General features: G+C 33.9%; 1 protein-coding gene across 1 annotated transcript; it reads left to right on the top strand.

The window, feature by feature from the left end:
* Nucleotides 1-14611: 14611 nt before the first annotated feature.
* On the top strand, nucleotides 14612-15031 carry LOC127121600 (uncharacterized). Its single transcript, XM_051052058.1, has one exon. It carries the CDS (start codon nucleotides 14612-14614, stop codon nucleotides 15029-15031), a length of 420 nt encoding a protein of 139 aa, XP_050908015.1.
* The last annotated feature ends 1663 nt before the right edge of the window (nucleotides 15032-16694 follow it).

Below are 16694 nucleotides of genomic sequence, written 5' to 3'. Positions count from 1 at the left end.
AGCAGTCTTACTGGGGGGAAATATCTAGCAAGGAATACTCTTCTAAGGTCTTCCCAGGTAGTTATTGAATTAGATGGAAGTGAGTCTAACCATGAACGTGCTCTGTCCCTGAGGGAGAAAGGAAATAATCTTAAAAGAATCGCATCAGATGAAGCACCGTTGGATTTAAAGGTGTCATCCAGTTGGATAAAGACTTTTAAATGTTGATTTGGGTTCTTAGTAGCGAGACCCGCGAATTGGTTCTGTTGCACTAACACAAGCAAAACGATAATAAAGACCTAATAAACATGTGAAATCTGAGTCAAAAATGCAGTATGATTCAGTGTGATCAGACAACAAGGTGTTTACAATCAATTCTGGAAAATATTGAGTAAAGAAAGTATATGACAATGTATCAATCACTATGACTGATCTTCTCTTCCAAACATGCAATTTATAATGATTATTAGTGCTCAAGTGTTTATGAATATGAGATGAATTTTCTGGACTGCTATATATGAATAATGCAGAAAAATTCTTAATGAAAGTTCAAAGATCAAAACACTTGTTTGAAAATGAATGTGTATGAAATTTCAAATTGCAATGGAAGAGGAAACTTTGAATTCTAAAATTTATGAATATATATATATATATATATATATATATATATATATATATCACCTTGACACCTCTATGAAAGAGTGTAATTTAATGAAAATAAGGAATGGTTAATGGATGAACTTTGGAAAGTGTTTAGCCCAACTGAACCCAGCCAACGTTTAATCAAAATTTCAAAATTTCGTGTTGGAAATCGATTTCCCAAAAAGGGGTAATTGATTTCCTGAGTTGAAAAAAATGATTATGGCAAGTGGAAATCGACTTCCTGGAAAGGGGGAATCGATTTCCTGAACTAAAAATGGTTTTTTCCAATTGAAAATCGGTTTCCAGAAATGGGGTAATCGATTTCCTGTACTATTTTTTGAAAAAATGCTTAGAAAAATTAGTGAAACAGCAAGGGCAAGTGAGATAATGAACCATACATGAAATGTAGGTTTGGATTAATTTTGAGCACTAAGTTATCAAGACATATTTCATGCTTATACCTTAATAACTTAAGATCGATCCTACTCTTCAAAGAGTCTTCAATCCTTTGATGCTAGCTTTCACACATTGTTTGAAACTTGATTTGATTAAATGTACTTGAAGCTTTTTCCATACTTTTGACATGATTATTTGAATTTCACTTTGTCTTCAGCAAAACATATTGGATGGAGTGTCTTGACTTCACATTCTCCCCCTTTTTGATGATGGCAAACAATTGTAGCTTTATGCACCATGCTCGCCCTAACAATGATAGCTCCCCCTTGATCCATGCATCCATGAGAGTTTTATGATCTTTTAAGCTTGCTGCAAACATTATTAGAGAAAGACACAAAAAATATATCCTATCATCTTCTACCCATTTGTCATTAACAAAAAGGTAGGAAAAGGTTATAAAAGATAAGTAAATAGGCATGGACATAGCAAAAAAAAATTAACCACAAAGGAAATATGCTTAAGAGAAACATTGTTCAACAAGGAAGACTATAACATAAAATGAAACCATACAAGGAAACAAAGCAACAATGAAAATTTAGAGCATTAAGAGACAAAATACTAAGAAACAAAAAGAAAAATAAAGCTCTAGTCACTATCTTCCATCTCGTCATTTTCTTCATCCATGTTTTCCTCTTCCTCTTCGACATCCTCATAATATGTTATTGTTTGAGGAAATTTATATTGGAACGCATGGCTCGAAGCTCAGAAGAATGACGAATGTCCATCTCATGAAGCTTGTTATAAATGAGCTCAAGTGTGTATCCACCTACGGGAGAGGGAGGTGGTGCATAGACATTTTCCGCGTCCGTGTGTTTGTAGAGACCATCAACATCCTTGAAAATTACCATATTTTTCAAACAAGTATTGCTAGATATCATACTTGTCCTTCCCATTTTTTGGAGGGTTCCCGACGTAACTCAATCCCACATGATACTAAGAGTTTTGTAATTTCTCTTGCATAGGGAAAACCGCTTGACAAACTTCTTGAATATTCAATATGTCAAAGTATCACATAAGCCCAATTAATCTTCATATTTCTCTTCATAGCAAACATGAGTTGCATTTCCGTATTTCCAATTTTTGCATAAATTGTTTCCTTTGGGAACAAGTACATAAGCGAGAAAGTAGTGAAACATGCGGCCACTTACTGACATATTCTTGCTTGATAAAAACAGTTTTGTTGAATTTGAGCGAGCATGACGAGCATATAATTCTTGTTCAGAGATCCTGCTCAAACTAAAGTAAAACCTTAAGTTGGTTGAAATTTTCCCAACCCTCAGTGTCGGGAGTAAATCCAGGTGAAATCCTTTCGCCTTTAGATGGTACACCAAGACAAGCACCAACATCTTCCAAGGACATAGAAATCTCAGTACCTCTAACAGTAGTACTAAAATCACAATCCGGAAGAATAGTAAAGTGAGCATAAAATTCCCTAACCAAATCTTGATAAAACAGCCCCGAATCCGATACGAAATCAACAACCCCTTGATACTGTAGTATTGCAGGAAATTGAAAGCTAGAAGAGGGAAAAGTGTCAATATTACCATACTCTGAAAGGAGTACATTGCGTTGTCTGAAACTCAACATCATCCTTCTCTGCTCCAGGATGGTTGAAATTGCTCTGAGTCGGAGTCCGGAGCATTTGAACCTTCACCAATCTTTCCTTTTCCTTTAGAAGCTTTTGGAGGAGCCATGGATGGAGCTAAGGGCAGGTTGATGTTTGTAGGGGATTTTCGTAGTGATTTTAGAAGAGCTTATGGAAAAGTGATTATGAACACTACAACATTTTTGACTTTAGGCAACAGAAGAATAGACAACGACTATAAAACCGCGGTCTAAAGCGTTATAGGTCGCGCTTTACAAATCCTTGTCAAATTTATAGATTTTGGAAAATAATTGTCCCCTGTTCACTATAATCCACACTATTTTTAGTGTGGGTATTACACAACCGTCGCCTATATAAAGAATATGCAACTTAGATATTTAGGCTACGCTTTAGACTTGTTGTCTTTTCTTATTTATTACAAAAGGCTACGGTTTTGGTAATAGGCCACATGTAAATAGCATAGGTTATAAATTTCACATATAAAATCACATCTTAAAGGAAACATATTAGAATCAACAAATTGTTTTATATATGTCCTTATCTCATTAATTTTATTAATTAATATATATGTTTTTCCTCTTTTTCTATCTGATTCGTTATTCTATTTGTTTATTTTTCTTTCAATTTTAGATTGGTTATAAATTATATCAAAAGATACTATTTTTTATTGAAAAAGAAATAGTTATAAACTTTACGTAACCATGCTATTTTATAATAATTTTATTTTTTTATGAATATAAAAATAATTTTTCAATATAAAAAATTACCGTATGAAAATCATACAAACCTCCTTTTTTTAATATTTTAATAAAATTTCACTTAAAGAACTAAAATAAGAGAATACAAATTACAATTAAATCAATTAAAACAAGAAATTAATAACTATTTATAACTCTGATTTATACATATCTTATATAATCAGGATAATCAAATTAGTATCATTTTATATACTAATTTTTGAAATATCTCAATAATATTTAAATGAGACGATTTGGTTGGATTATGTTTAAATATATTTTGTAAAAATGTTTTTGGAAAGTTTTTGAAAAAATATTGATTTTTTATACAAAATTTATTAATAATGAGTATTTTAATTAATTTTTTTAATTTATGACAAGTGGATTAACATGAATATTACTCTTATTTATAATATATTTTCATAAAAAAGCAGTTTTAAAAATATAAAATTAATTCTATTAAATAAAAATCTTAAAGATTGTTTAGTTTAATAATAAAAGAAAAACCACCATCTCTTTGCTCAGACTCCTTCAAACCCTTATCCCTACTCTCAGATTCAGGCAACCATGAAACTATCTCTCTCCTTTCGAGACCGCCGTAGTTGTTAGATTTTCTCTTCATCATCTTGATTCTACAGTGCAATGGGTTGTTTTGTAACCTAACTACACCGAAATATAAGGGAAGATAACCGATTAGGCTTTCTCTTTGATGACGCAGCGGGAACCGATAAAGGTAATAAAAAAATCTGATTTTAATTGTTTTTTTCTTTTAAGAACTATGCTTCTTTCAATTTAATTTGTTGACTATGTTTGGTCATTCATTTATTCTATTCCAATATGGTGAGGTTGTGGGCATAGGTTTAAAATTCATTTTTTCATTATTAATTGCAATTGTGAAAGGAAAAATTGTTAAAAGATAAGTGTTTGGGGATTCAGGAATTTGACCTTGATTATATTTTCCATTTGGTTTTCAGCTTGGTTTCCAACCATAGTAAAAAAAAACTATGTCTTGTTGGACTAAATTTATAAAAGTCTAAAGGAAGTGAATCATAAACTGATTATGGTGGATTTCTTCTGAATTCTCGTGGAAGTTGCAGGTATGTAGAACAGGGTTTTGTAAAGTTATTTGTGAAATTCGGTAGTCATGATGCTCCTGTTATCTTTCTAAAGTGTTTTGTCTTCTTACTGTGGGAAATTTTAAGTGAATTATGATTTTGATAAGTTGAGCAGGAATCTCTATGTTACTTTTAATCTCTGAAGAAGGAAACCAAGCAAGTTTTGTTGTGGAGAAGGAAATGATCCTGATTCTCTTTTGTTAATGTTTCCATCTCCACTTGCAAAGCCTTGTAATAAACATGTAATCAACACCAACGAGAAGCTTTCATTCAACATGTAATCAACATGCAAGCAAGGTAGACAATATCATTCCTTTCTAAAAAAATCACCTTTTATTCATAAATATTTTCATATTTGCAAATGATGTTTTGGGTCTATTGCAAAAAAAGATTTTTAGTATGTAAAATTGCTTCGTGTCATCCATCCATGATAAGTTTATGACCTTCATCTTCTTGGTTTGTTCATGTATTCTAGATGGTTTGGTCATGCATCCACCATCATGCTCATAAAACAGTATTGAAGAAATGACCTATAGTCGACATCCAAGTCAAACTCAGAGGTATGGTCTCTTTCAACAATTGGAGTGTGAGCCAACGTTACCAAATTGAGTATGCACTTTTCTTGACTCAATTTTTGGTCAATGTCTACAATGTTAATCTTGGTCACAACTACTATTGCAAAGAGGATCATGTGAAATTTTTTAGGCATTTGATATTTGATATCTTAGGAATAGCATTACATACTCGGTGGCACCATTACATACTTAAAAACATAGACAAAATTTAATTTAGTTAAATCAATTTGGGTTTTTATTTAGAAAATTGCCAATATGATAGGATACATAATTCGTCTTATAGCCAAATAATATATATAGGTTGTTGTACATATGTACAAAATAAAATACACTTCTAGTATAATTTATTATATTTTTTAAAAAAATTATAATCAAATAATTCTGTTTTAAATAAAAAGTTATCATGCTTTTAATTTTATCATGATTTTTATGGTATATCATTTATTTCTAGTTACTCTAAATATTTCATAATTTTGAGCTAATATGTTTTCTTTTAAACAAATGTAAGAGTAATAGTTAAGTGAGACACCTTGTAATGATTATACTTTGTCTTCTTTTTATCTTTTATTTTTAAAATTTATTTATCAATATTTTTTTAGATTATTGTTGGTTGCAACAACTTTTTAAAGCAAATTAAAAATATATTTATAGTTATTTTATAAAATTATTATGATTTAATTTAGTAGATTTTTGTTTTGTCTGACATACCTCATACCTTTTGGGTGAAATAAATCTAGACAATGATGATTAAATAAGATTATATCTAACTTTCTTTAAATAGTATTCTACTACCACGGTTTTACAACCGAGGCCAAATAAAGAGTGGCTTAAATCTAGAACTGTAGCTTAACCATAAGGCAATGGTTAAAATGTGTGGCTAGAAATAAACCACAGTATAAAGTTACTCTCTAAACAGTGGCTTACTCACATCTTTTAGGCGACGTATTTGTATTAGCGTAGGCTAAAGTTAAAAAATCGTCCTCTATGGTTATAAGCAACGGCTGTTTATTCCACGCCTGGAAAACTGTAGTTTAAACGTTTAGGCAACGGTTTTCTTAGTTTATACCGCAGTTATCCTTTGTTGCCTAAACTCATTTTTGTTGCAGTGCATTGTTTGACCGTTTCTTTCTAGTTACTACCTAGATGGATATTTTGGTCCCTTGAGAATATGTTACCCAGTAACTGGTAATATTCTTCTCAATTTTTGAGTACATTACTTTTTCCCAATACCCGGTAAAATGTAATCTACTTCTTTTTCTTTCCCCTGCTGAGTTTATTCTTGATATGTTCATCCTAACCGATGACAAATATTCTCTCTTTGGTATTCTATCCAGTAACTGATAGATATAATTCCTATTTTTCCCCGACAGTCTATCCTTGATATGTTCATCTTAACCGATGACATATATTCTTCCTTTGAGTTTTTCCTTGATATGTTCACTTTAACCGGTGACAGATATTCTCTCTTTGGTTTTCTGCCCACTAACCGGTAGTTGTAAATCCTATTTGATCTTTTTTTCCTTGCAGACTCTTCTTACCCAGTAACCGATAAGGAATATGCCCCATTTTCCCCAGCGAGTCATCCTTGATATGTTTTCCCTAATCGGTAATGGATGTCCCTCTGTCGGAGTGCATTATCTTCCTACCTAGTAACCGGTGATAGATGTCGCAACCTGAAAAATACAGTGTGCGAAAAAACAACCGGCGAAAGAAAATGACAGAAGAGTCGCCACCGTGCGTTATTTATCCCAAAGGAGGGAAAGGAAACGCTTGAAGTAAACCTGAAAAAAGGAAAGGACAAGACAGGGTCTCGCAACCAAATCTTGGGTTCGGGAGTCGATTATGCGAAGGGAAGGTATTAGCACCCCTACGCATCCGTAGTACTCTACGAGATCCATTTTTGTAGTTCTTGTCTAAAGGGTATGGGTTTATCTAATGTGTTATTTACTAAAAAAAAGGGGTCAAAAGAAAATGACTCGCACGGATGTCGCATCTACTGCATACGTATCTCATCTGAATATGAGAATCAGAGTCTTCGTAGCTCGGCTACCTAGGGGTTAAGGGTAATTGTGCTCACGAAGACATCGCGTCTTATGCCTACGTATCTCATCTGGAATGAGAATCAGAGCAAGCCGTAGTTCGGCTAACTACGGGGTTATGGATTGGGTTTTGGACGAACGACGTTACTACGCAATCTACCGGATGCTCGACCTTTGGAGACTTACTCGCCTGTAGTAGAAGGAGTTAACGTGTTCTTAGGAGAAGAAAAATCAATGAAATGTTTGCGTTTTAGGAACGCGCATGCAAAAGGAGTCCTGGACGAATGAACCTGTAAAAAAAATAAACACACAAAAACATTGCCTCCTATCGAGGTCTTCCAGCTAGGAAAGCAGTAAAATGCAGGAAAAATGTAAAAGTACCACGCGGATAAAGATCCGAAGTAACAGCAATTAGAGGAATGGGAAACCCAGGGATCCTTCCAAGCTAAACACCATCAAAGAAAGTGAGTCAGTACAGGTAATCGGAATAAACCTCCAGGTGGTATCCCACAAATAAAGTGGAACACCAGGCAAGCTATCCCTGCAAAAGTATGTGAGCCCTCACAAAAACTCAACAAAAGGGTTAGTGAAACACGATAAGCATTTTTTTCATGGATAACAGTATGGTTTCAGAAACCTCAAACCCTGTGGCATACACTTCAGAAATTAAACGATTAAGCATTCAAGGTATTATTTATACATTCATACATAATTATGAACCCGTGGGCAAAAACCTAATGAAATTCATCCATCATACCTCAAACATTCAGAGTATTCAACTTCAAAGCACAAAAGTAATGGGAATAAGGGCAAACCTGATTGGAGAGATCGGTTGAAATCAAATGGCACGGCTGGATTTGCAAACCAATGTTAGGGTTTGCTTGAGCTGAAAGTGTGTGAGTCAGAATGAACCTTTCAGAGTTGCCTGGAGGTTGCTGCAGATTAATTCTCACTCTCTCTGTCTATGTTTCTCTCCAGGTTTTGTCCAGGGTTTTGTTCCAAGAAAACCTCAGAGTGTTTTGCTTCTCTTCCTTTTTCTGTCTGTTCTCCCTCTTTTATAACCTGATTTTCATGGCTTTGTGGGCTCAAATGAGAGAGGTCCAAGTCCAAGATTTTTCTATTATATTTTATTTATTTATTTATATATATATATATATATATATATATATATATATATATATATATATATATATATATATATTATTTTATTTATTTTTTTCGTTTTTCGTTTTTTTTTCATTTTCCGTTTTTTTTTGTTTTTTTTTGCATAACATGTGGGCTTCGCCTAGCGAGCATGACAGCTCATGAACAAACCTTTCCTTCTTCAAGATTAATGTTTTGACTGACGAATAGACCCTTGTTGGAAGTAACTCAAGTCTTTCTCTTGTGTTGACTGATCATCTAAATAGAACCCACAATGTGTCCTGGATGATGTTCAAGCTTCTTGAAGCTAATCCCGATTGACATGATGAAATGCAATGTATCTAATGTTAAATGAACTAAAAATGAATGCGTGAATAAGGAGGGCAAATTTTGGGGTGTTACAATAGATAATATACTTCTGGTACTCCTGTGTTGAAGTACATTCTTCCCTAGTTGAGTTTGAGTGCATATATCCTCAGTCAAATCGCCAATCCCCTGTTTGGTTCGAGTATTTCAGTTTTGTTCTGATTTGCCCGCTTCCCCTGTAGATTTTTCCTTATCCCCAACCGAGTCCTTTCATTGATTTTTTTTCATGGAAAATCCCCTCGGGTCCCTAACAGTTTTTTTTAAGTCGTAGCCTGGCCTGCCAATAACTTTTTATCCCCCCCCCCCAAAGTCTTTATCTCCCTAGTGAGTTTTCCTTATGGAATGTATTATACTTCTGTGGACTTTCCGTCTCTCCAGATTCTTTTCCTTTGTGGCACTATTTCCCCACAGAGATTACTTTTAACATTCATATCATATGCATCATGAGGTCTCTTAGGGACCAAAATTTGTTTCTATATGTTATTATTTAAGTCCATTCTACTGAGTTGATACAAAGATTTTAACCTTCACATCCTCAGTTAGAATGTCCTTAAATATGGGCAGCTGTAAGAATCCAATTTTGACCCTAAGATCCCTCATGCCATCTCATCATATGCATTGGCTTTGGTCACATCTTGGAATCCTCCTTACCCCTAATTCATTGGGTTTGCATTGAGAGAGATCACCAAGCATATTTGATCGTATCATACGTTTTTTTTTCATTATTTACTAACCAAAATGCCAAAAATATGTCAATATATAGTTTGTTGCTTTTGTAGGTAGTGTATGTGCTAACCCATGCTCATCAAGCTCATATCTAGGGTTTAAGACCCTCAATGCAAAGAGACTAATCAAGAGATGGTTTACATTGGTTCTAGACATCATATATGGATGCCCATGATCTTCAAATATCATTTTGATCAAGAATTCATCAAGAGTTTGAAGCTTGTTTGCCTTGGAAGCCCTAATTCATCTGGGTATCTTGTGTGACTTCTTCAGCAAGTTTCTTTAACATTTGATCAAATATTTCAAGGGATACTTCATATTACATCATCTTATACATATATTATCCTCCATGAGTCCCAAATATCAAGAGAATGTCAAGTTTGCAAGATGGTTCATGGTGGTTGACCAGAGAAAGTCAATTAATCAAAACTGGGGTTCCCTAGACCCTATCTCCTACAATTTTTGTCATATTAAAATTATTCCAAGAGAAAAGTTACTCCTTATGACATTACAAACAACTTTCATGTTGAAGTCAATATCTAGTTTTGCTTGGAAAGTCAATTTTTATGATGAAAGATTATAGGTCATTTTATCTGAACCCTAGTTAGGAGGTCAACTTCCAAGGACCATAACTTGCTCAATTTTTATGATATGAAATCAACTAAAGTTCCATGACTAAATTCAATATCTTCTATTCAACTTTTATTTTTGTAATAAGTTCAAATTAAATTTGAAAATGCATGTTTCAAGAGGAAACATTATAGGTCATTTTGGGCCATTACCATTGAACAAGTGATTTTCCTCAACATCTAAAATGCATAAATCCTTCATGACAAATCCAAATTAGGTCAAATTTGTGACAAAATTTAAGAGGTCTGAAAGAGCTACAACTTTTATGAAGGAACATTTTCCATTTAAAGTTCATAGCAAAAGTAATTCAAGGTGGAAGAAGTGAACGTTTGACTTGGCACTTAGAAAATTTTCAATTACTTTTGATTTTCCAAACTTCCACCTCAAAATTCTTCATGATCCAAGCTTCAAATGGAAAAATGTTCAACATGAAAGTTGTTCCCCTTGATCTCACCTTTCCAAAAATTCCAAGATCGTCTCATTTGGCGAAGAAATGAAGGACATGCGAATGGGTTCTTCTCAAAGGTCCATTTGGATGGATTTCACATTCACTTTCCAATTTCAAATGCATGGCCACATGACATGATTTCATCATTTCACATTGGTAATTTTGGACCTGAAGACATCACTTTATGGGCCTATCACACGCCCAGGCAAGCATGCAAGGCAAATTGCTAAATTTGGCAAATTTTGGAAGTGTGTGGAAATGAAATGGAATGCCTATAAATACAACCCTCATGGATCAGAATTGAGGACCTCATGCCCAAGCTTTGAACCTGCAATCCAAACCCTCACCATTAAAGGATAATCTTGAAGGTTTTCACTTGAAAATCGAGCTTCAAATCTCATTCTGTTTTGAGATTGAAACTCCAAGAGTCCAAGCTTTTCTTTGGTCTAATTCACCTCTTACAAGTTTCTAAAGCCAAGCCAAGGACAATGGGAAGCAAGATCAAGCAAGGTTGAAGCTCCTTCGAAGGTGATTTTTCAGAATTTTCATCTCTTCGATTCTCACTCAATTCTTCACTATTCTTTGTGATTTTTGGTTGGTCGAAGTCCTACCAATGTAGGCAAAAAGATCGAGTTGCTTTGAGGTCAAATCGAAGCAACTCAGTTCATGATCCTCAAAATTCAAATCCCTGTATCCCTTGATATACTTGGAATTGAAGAAAATTGAGGCAAGATTCGAGCTCCTGAGCATTTTTTCTTTAAATCCATGTCCTTGTTTTTCATTTCCATAGTGGTTGGTGGTGGACCAGTCCGGTGAGGGCCACCGGAGAAGACAACTGGAGCTAGGGCTCCGGTGATGTGGTGTCATGTCTCTTGGCCGTTTGATCTGTTTGAAATGTTTTAATCTTAGCCATCTATTTTGATTACCAACCATGTGACGCATTGACTGAGGACTATGGTGGATAGCGTGCGCGTGACCTTCAGATCTGCCACCTTAATTAATAAGGGAGATCTGATGGCCCTTATTTTTTCTATTTTTATTTTAATTTCTGATTTTAGGTTTAATCCTTTTATTTTGTTCAATTCACATTAATTTCATTTATAATCCAAAAAATATGGGACTTTCACCAAATTTTTTAAAATATTTCTCTCTTCCATATTCTAAATTAAAATTATTTTTTGGATTAATTTTGATATTTTTCATGAATTAAAAGTTTTTATGTATATTTTTAATAGTTTAAAAATACTTCTGACTTTTCAAAAAACATGATTTTTTTTGTCTAAGGTCCTTTGATCGTGTTTGACCTGGGATATATCTCTTGGCCATTTATTTGGTGTTTTGAAGAGGTTTTAGGTTTTGTCCAAATTAAATTGTATTTTAATGCATTTTTAATTTTAGTTTTAATTGATTAAATGTGCAAAAATTATGTTGAGCTAGTTTTATTGTCTTGTGATGTTTGACTATTTGTTTGAACCTTGGTCATAGTTGATTTAACTTTTGTTGGATTAAAATAATTGGATTTAGGGGATTGATGAAATGTACATCTCATCTCCCAAAATGAACGAATGAATTTAATTTGATAAAATTCCTCCCATGACCAATTTATGTTTCTCTCATTCCCTTCCCCATTCATCTTCATCCCCATTCTTTCCCATTTCTTTCATTGACCAATGAAATCTCTAATGTCTTAAGGCTAATTCGTTCATCAATGACCTTGTGTCTGATGAACCAATATAAGTATAGATGAGATAGGTCAATCCCTCTTGATCTTTTCTTTTAGTGTGTGGTATGTTTTAGGAGTTTGGTTCATTATACCAAATCTCTAACATGCATTAACACCTAAATTTTTATTGCCCGACCTCAGATAGTTGTGACTTCTACATAAGTCCAATTACGATTGCTTAACATAGAGCTAAATTTGACCCTAAAGGCATAACATTCTAGTAAGTGAGATTGTAAGTCTCCCATCCTTCATGGTATTGTGTGGAAACTTGACCTTTTTTCCTTCCTATGAAAGATGTCTTGGTTTAAGGATTCATGCTTGTGAATGGATGATTGAGTGTTCTCCAAAGAATGACTTAATCAATTAAAAACCACCACTAACACTTGACTAACCTTTGACTAACCTTTGACTAATTCTTATTAATACTGCTTTACTTTTAAGTCATTTATTTTTATGCAATTTAAATTTCAGTCATTTATCATTCATTGCCATTTACATTTCATTTAACTTGTTTATGTTTATGTCATTTTTACTTTACTCATTTGAGCCATATCTTGTTATTGTATATATTGTTTGTGCATCTTGATTTTGTTTGTGGTCTTAGGACCTTAAAATACTTAATAACAACAAAAACCATAAAAAACATTTGATGGACTGTTGATCTTAATCTGAACTATTAGACTTAGGATTAGGTAACATTCCCTGTGCAAAAAGGACTTGGTCAATGCCAACATTTTGAGACCAAGTTGTTATGAACTGAGCCTTCATCTGATGCAAGTCTTGGGATTTATTTGAATTCATCTGCTACTTTGTCTTGATGCTAATTGTTATTTTGATCTTGTGTCTGATGCTTTGTTCTGAGTTGATCAAGGAATATTTCATCTGATACATGAGAAGACAAAAAAGACTGCTAGCTATGGAGTTGCTTGCTTGGATATGACTATCTTTATTTGATGCCTTGATCTTCATGATGTCTGATATTTCTAATTGCTTGTTGATTATTTCTTGATATAAAGTCCAAGGGAAAATGAGTTTTTATATGGCATTCTTGTCTGTTGGATTGCATCCCATTGGTCAGATCTGTTCAACTCTTAACTTTTAATTTTATGCTTAGGATAGCCTCTTCATCTCCTTCCACTTCTTAAATTTCAAAATATCTCCCCCTTTTCAAAAACTTTCTTTGCTTGTGATTTCAAACTTAGACCTTATTTTAAAATAGAAACTTTGGCCTTATGCCAATGAATTTTCAAAAAAATTCTTAAATCAAATTTAAATAAACTTAATAATATTGACTTAAAATTTCAAAAGACAAAAAGAACTAACAACTTCATTTAAATTTTTGGCCTTTTGTGCCTCTTTTAATTTAAACTTTTTGTTAAAAGCAATTCACCAACTTTGAAATTGTTACCACGAACTACGAGGTTTTTATCCCTCATTTTTATATTCGTACGTAGGCACAAGACTGAAGGTCTTGTCAAACACAAAAATATAATCAATAAATTCTATTCTCATCCCCACACTCTATTTCTTCTCAAACATCTTTTATACCAAAAACACATACACACATAAAAAAGGGCTCCCTAGGAGTACTTAGGACACTTTGGGTGCTAACACCTTCCCTCTGTGTAACCAACCCCCTTACCTGTAATCTCTGGCATTTTATTAGTTTTGATTTGAAAACTTCTTATCTTTGGGTTTTGTTTGTGCTTTTCCCTTTTCCTTTGGAAATAATAAAAGCACGGTGGTGACTCTGGTTTTATTGACGTTAAGCTTATCCATAGCTTGATGATCATGAATTTACCGCTACAGGATGCAACTGTGGATGGTTCTTTGATGTCTAAGAATGTAGAAGATGGAATATGCATTATTGATTGAATGGAACTAAATGATCACCAAGGGAAACACAATAGAGAGCCTACTCAAAAGAAAGCTAGAATGATTGAATTGGGGAAAAATTATGCAATTTTGGCGTAAAACAAGTTGTTATCTCAACAAGTGGAAGAACTTACAAAGCAAATGTCAAAGCTTCCACAATAACTCAAAGAGATGCACGAGCTTCCTATCAACCATCGATAAGTTGCTTCTTGTGGATTATGCAATAGAGATCATCTTACCAATTATTATCCTCCGATTAATGAAGAGGTGAATTATATGGGAAATCAAAATCAATACCAACAAAGGCAAGCACCATATCAAAATAACCCCGGTTATCAACAAAGAGGAAACAATGCACAATATGGCCAAGGGTGGAGACAAGAAGGAGGGTCATCCAAAAGGATAAGGAAAAGATGAAGATTATTCATGTTCAACATTTACCTTGTCCACGTGCTCCTTCCAAGAAAGACAATGCAAGGCATTTTGCAAGATTTCTGGATATATTTAATTGTTTTTAGATAAATATTCTATTTTCTAAAGCTCTTGAACAAATGCCAACTGATTCTAAGTTTATGAAGGACATTCTCACAAAGAAAATGAGGTATAGTAATCAAGAAACCATCAATCCCGATGCTAGTTGTAGCGCCATCATTCAAAGAACTCTTCCACGGAAAGAAACCGATCCTGGAAGGGTTACATTACTTGTCACCATAATAAATGTATACATTTATAAAGCATTGATTGACTTGGGTTTTAGCATAAACTTGATTTTGTTGTCTATGGTTCAAAGGTTAGGCAACATTGAAATTAAATCAACAAAGATGACATTACAATTGGCCGACAATTCTATCACTCGTCCACATGGAGTGGGTGAAGATGTTTTAGTTAAGATGGACAAGGTCTTGTTTTCTATTGATTTTGTTGTTATAGACATGGAAGAATATGTTGATGCACCTTTGATTCTAGGATGACCTTTCATGAAAACCGCAAGAATGATGATTAATATTGATGATGGACTAATAAAGGTTAGATTTCAAGATGAAGAAGTGTGTTTCAACGTCTTTGAAGCCATGAAACACTCACAAGATAAAGGATATTGTTTCCGGATGGATACCACCGATGAAGCCATTATAGCTGTGAAAAGACAAGCTCGTTTATTCACTCCACTTGAGAAAACTCTTATCGATGCACTCAAAGTTCTTAATAAAGATGAAGAAAAAGAGATTGAAGAATGCTTAAGAGAACTTGAGGCATTAGAAGAAATCCATCCTCTTGAAGCCAAAGTGGAAGAATTGAAAGATGAGTCAAATAAAGATGATTATAAACTTGAATTGAAGATGCTACCCTCACATTTAAAGTATGTGTTTCTTGAAGAGGGCGGTCATAAACCTGTGATTATTAGAAATGCAATATCCAACAATGAAGAACAAATATTGCTTGGAGTTTTGAAGAAAAATCAAAAGGCAATGGGTTAGGCGCTTTCCGACTTGAAAGGAATAAGTTCAGCTTATTGTATGCATAAAATCGTGATGGAAGAGGATTACAAGTCGGTAGCTCAACTACAGTTCCGTTTGAATCCTACTATGAAAGAGGTAGTAAGGAAATAAGTAGTGGAATTATTAGAGGCTGACATGATTTATCCTATTTCGAATAGTGTTTGGGTGAGTCATGTGTAAGTGGTACCCAAGAAAGGAGGGATGGTGGTGATTACTAATGAAAAGAATGAGTTGACTCTAATAAGAATCGTGACAGGATGGAGGATGTGTATAGATTACCAGAGGCTCAATCAAGCCACAAGAAAAGACCATTTTCCCTTACCACTTATGGATCAAATGATTGAAAGATTATCGGGTCAAAAATTATATTGTTTCTTGGATGGTTATTTCGGGTACGATAAAATTACAGTCAACCCGGAAGATCATGAGAAGACGACTTTTACATGTCCTTTAGGTGTTTTTTCTTATAAAAGAATGCCTTTTGGGTTGTTTAATTCTCCCACAACTTTTCAAAGATGCATGCAAGCCATTTTTTCTGGTTTAATCGAGAAATGCATTGAAGTCTTCATGGATGACTTCTCTGTATTTGGTCCTTCTTTTGAATTATGTTTGAGGAATTTGGACACCATACTAAAATGGTGTGTCAAAACCAATCTAGTTTTAAATTGGGAAAAATGCAACTTTATGGTCACTGAAGGCATAGTTCTTGGTCACAAGGTCTCTTCCATAGGCATTGAAGTTGACAAAGTAAAGGTTGAAGTGATTGAGAAGCTTCCACCACCATTGAATGTCAAAGGAATCTGAAGATTTTTGGGACATACAGGATTCAATCGGAAATTCATCAAAGACTTCTCAAAAGTTGCCAAACCATTGAGCAATCTGCTCAATAAAGATAAGTCTTATGATTTTGATAATGCTTGTTTAATTACTTTTGAGGACTTAAAAGAAAAACTGATAATTGCACCCATAAACATTGCTCCTGATTGGAAACTTGATTTTGAACTAATGTGTGACGTGAGTGATTATGCAGTTGGTGTAGTTCTTGGTCAAAGAAAGACAAAAAAAATCATGATATACACTATGCGAGCAAGGTTTTGAATGAAGGTCAAATAAATTGTGCTACCACAGAAAAAGAGTT

This window comes from Lathyrus oleraceus, chromosome 2, assembly GCF_024323335.1.
Source record: "Lathyrus oleraceus cultivar Zhongwan6 chromosome 2, CAAS_Psat_ZW6_1.0, whole genome shotgun sequence".
In the NCBI taxonomy this organism is placed as follows: domain Eukaryota; kingdom Viridiplantae; phylum Streptophyta; class Magnoliopsida; order Fabales; family Fabaceae; genus Lathyrus; species Lathyrus oleraceus.
The sequence above is the reverse complement of the archived record's forward strand: the minus strand, read 5'-3'. Positions and strand labels throughout refer to the sequence as shown.

What these genes read in the sequence shown, in the direction of transcription:
- LOC127121600 (XM_051052058.1), top strand. Translation starts at nt 14,612, where the DNA reads ATGCCAACTGATTCTAAGTTTATGAAGGACATTCTCACAAAGAAAATG.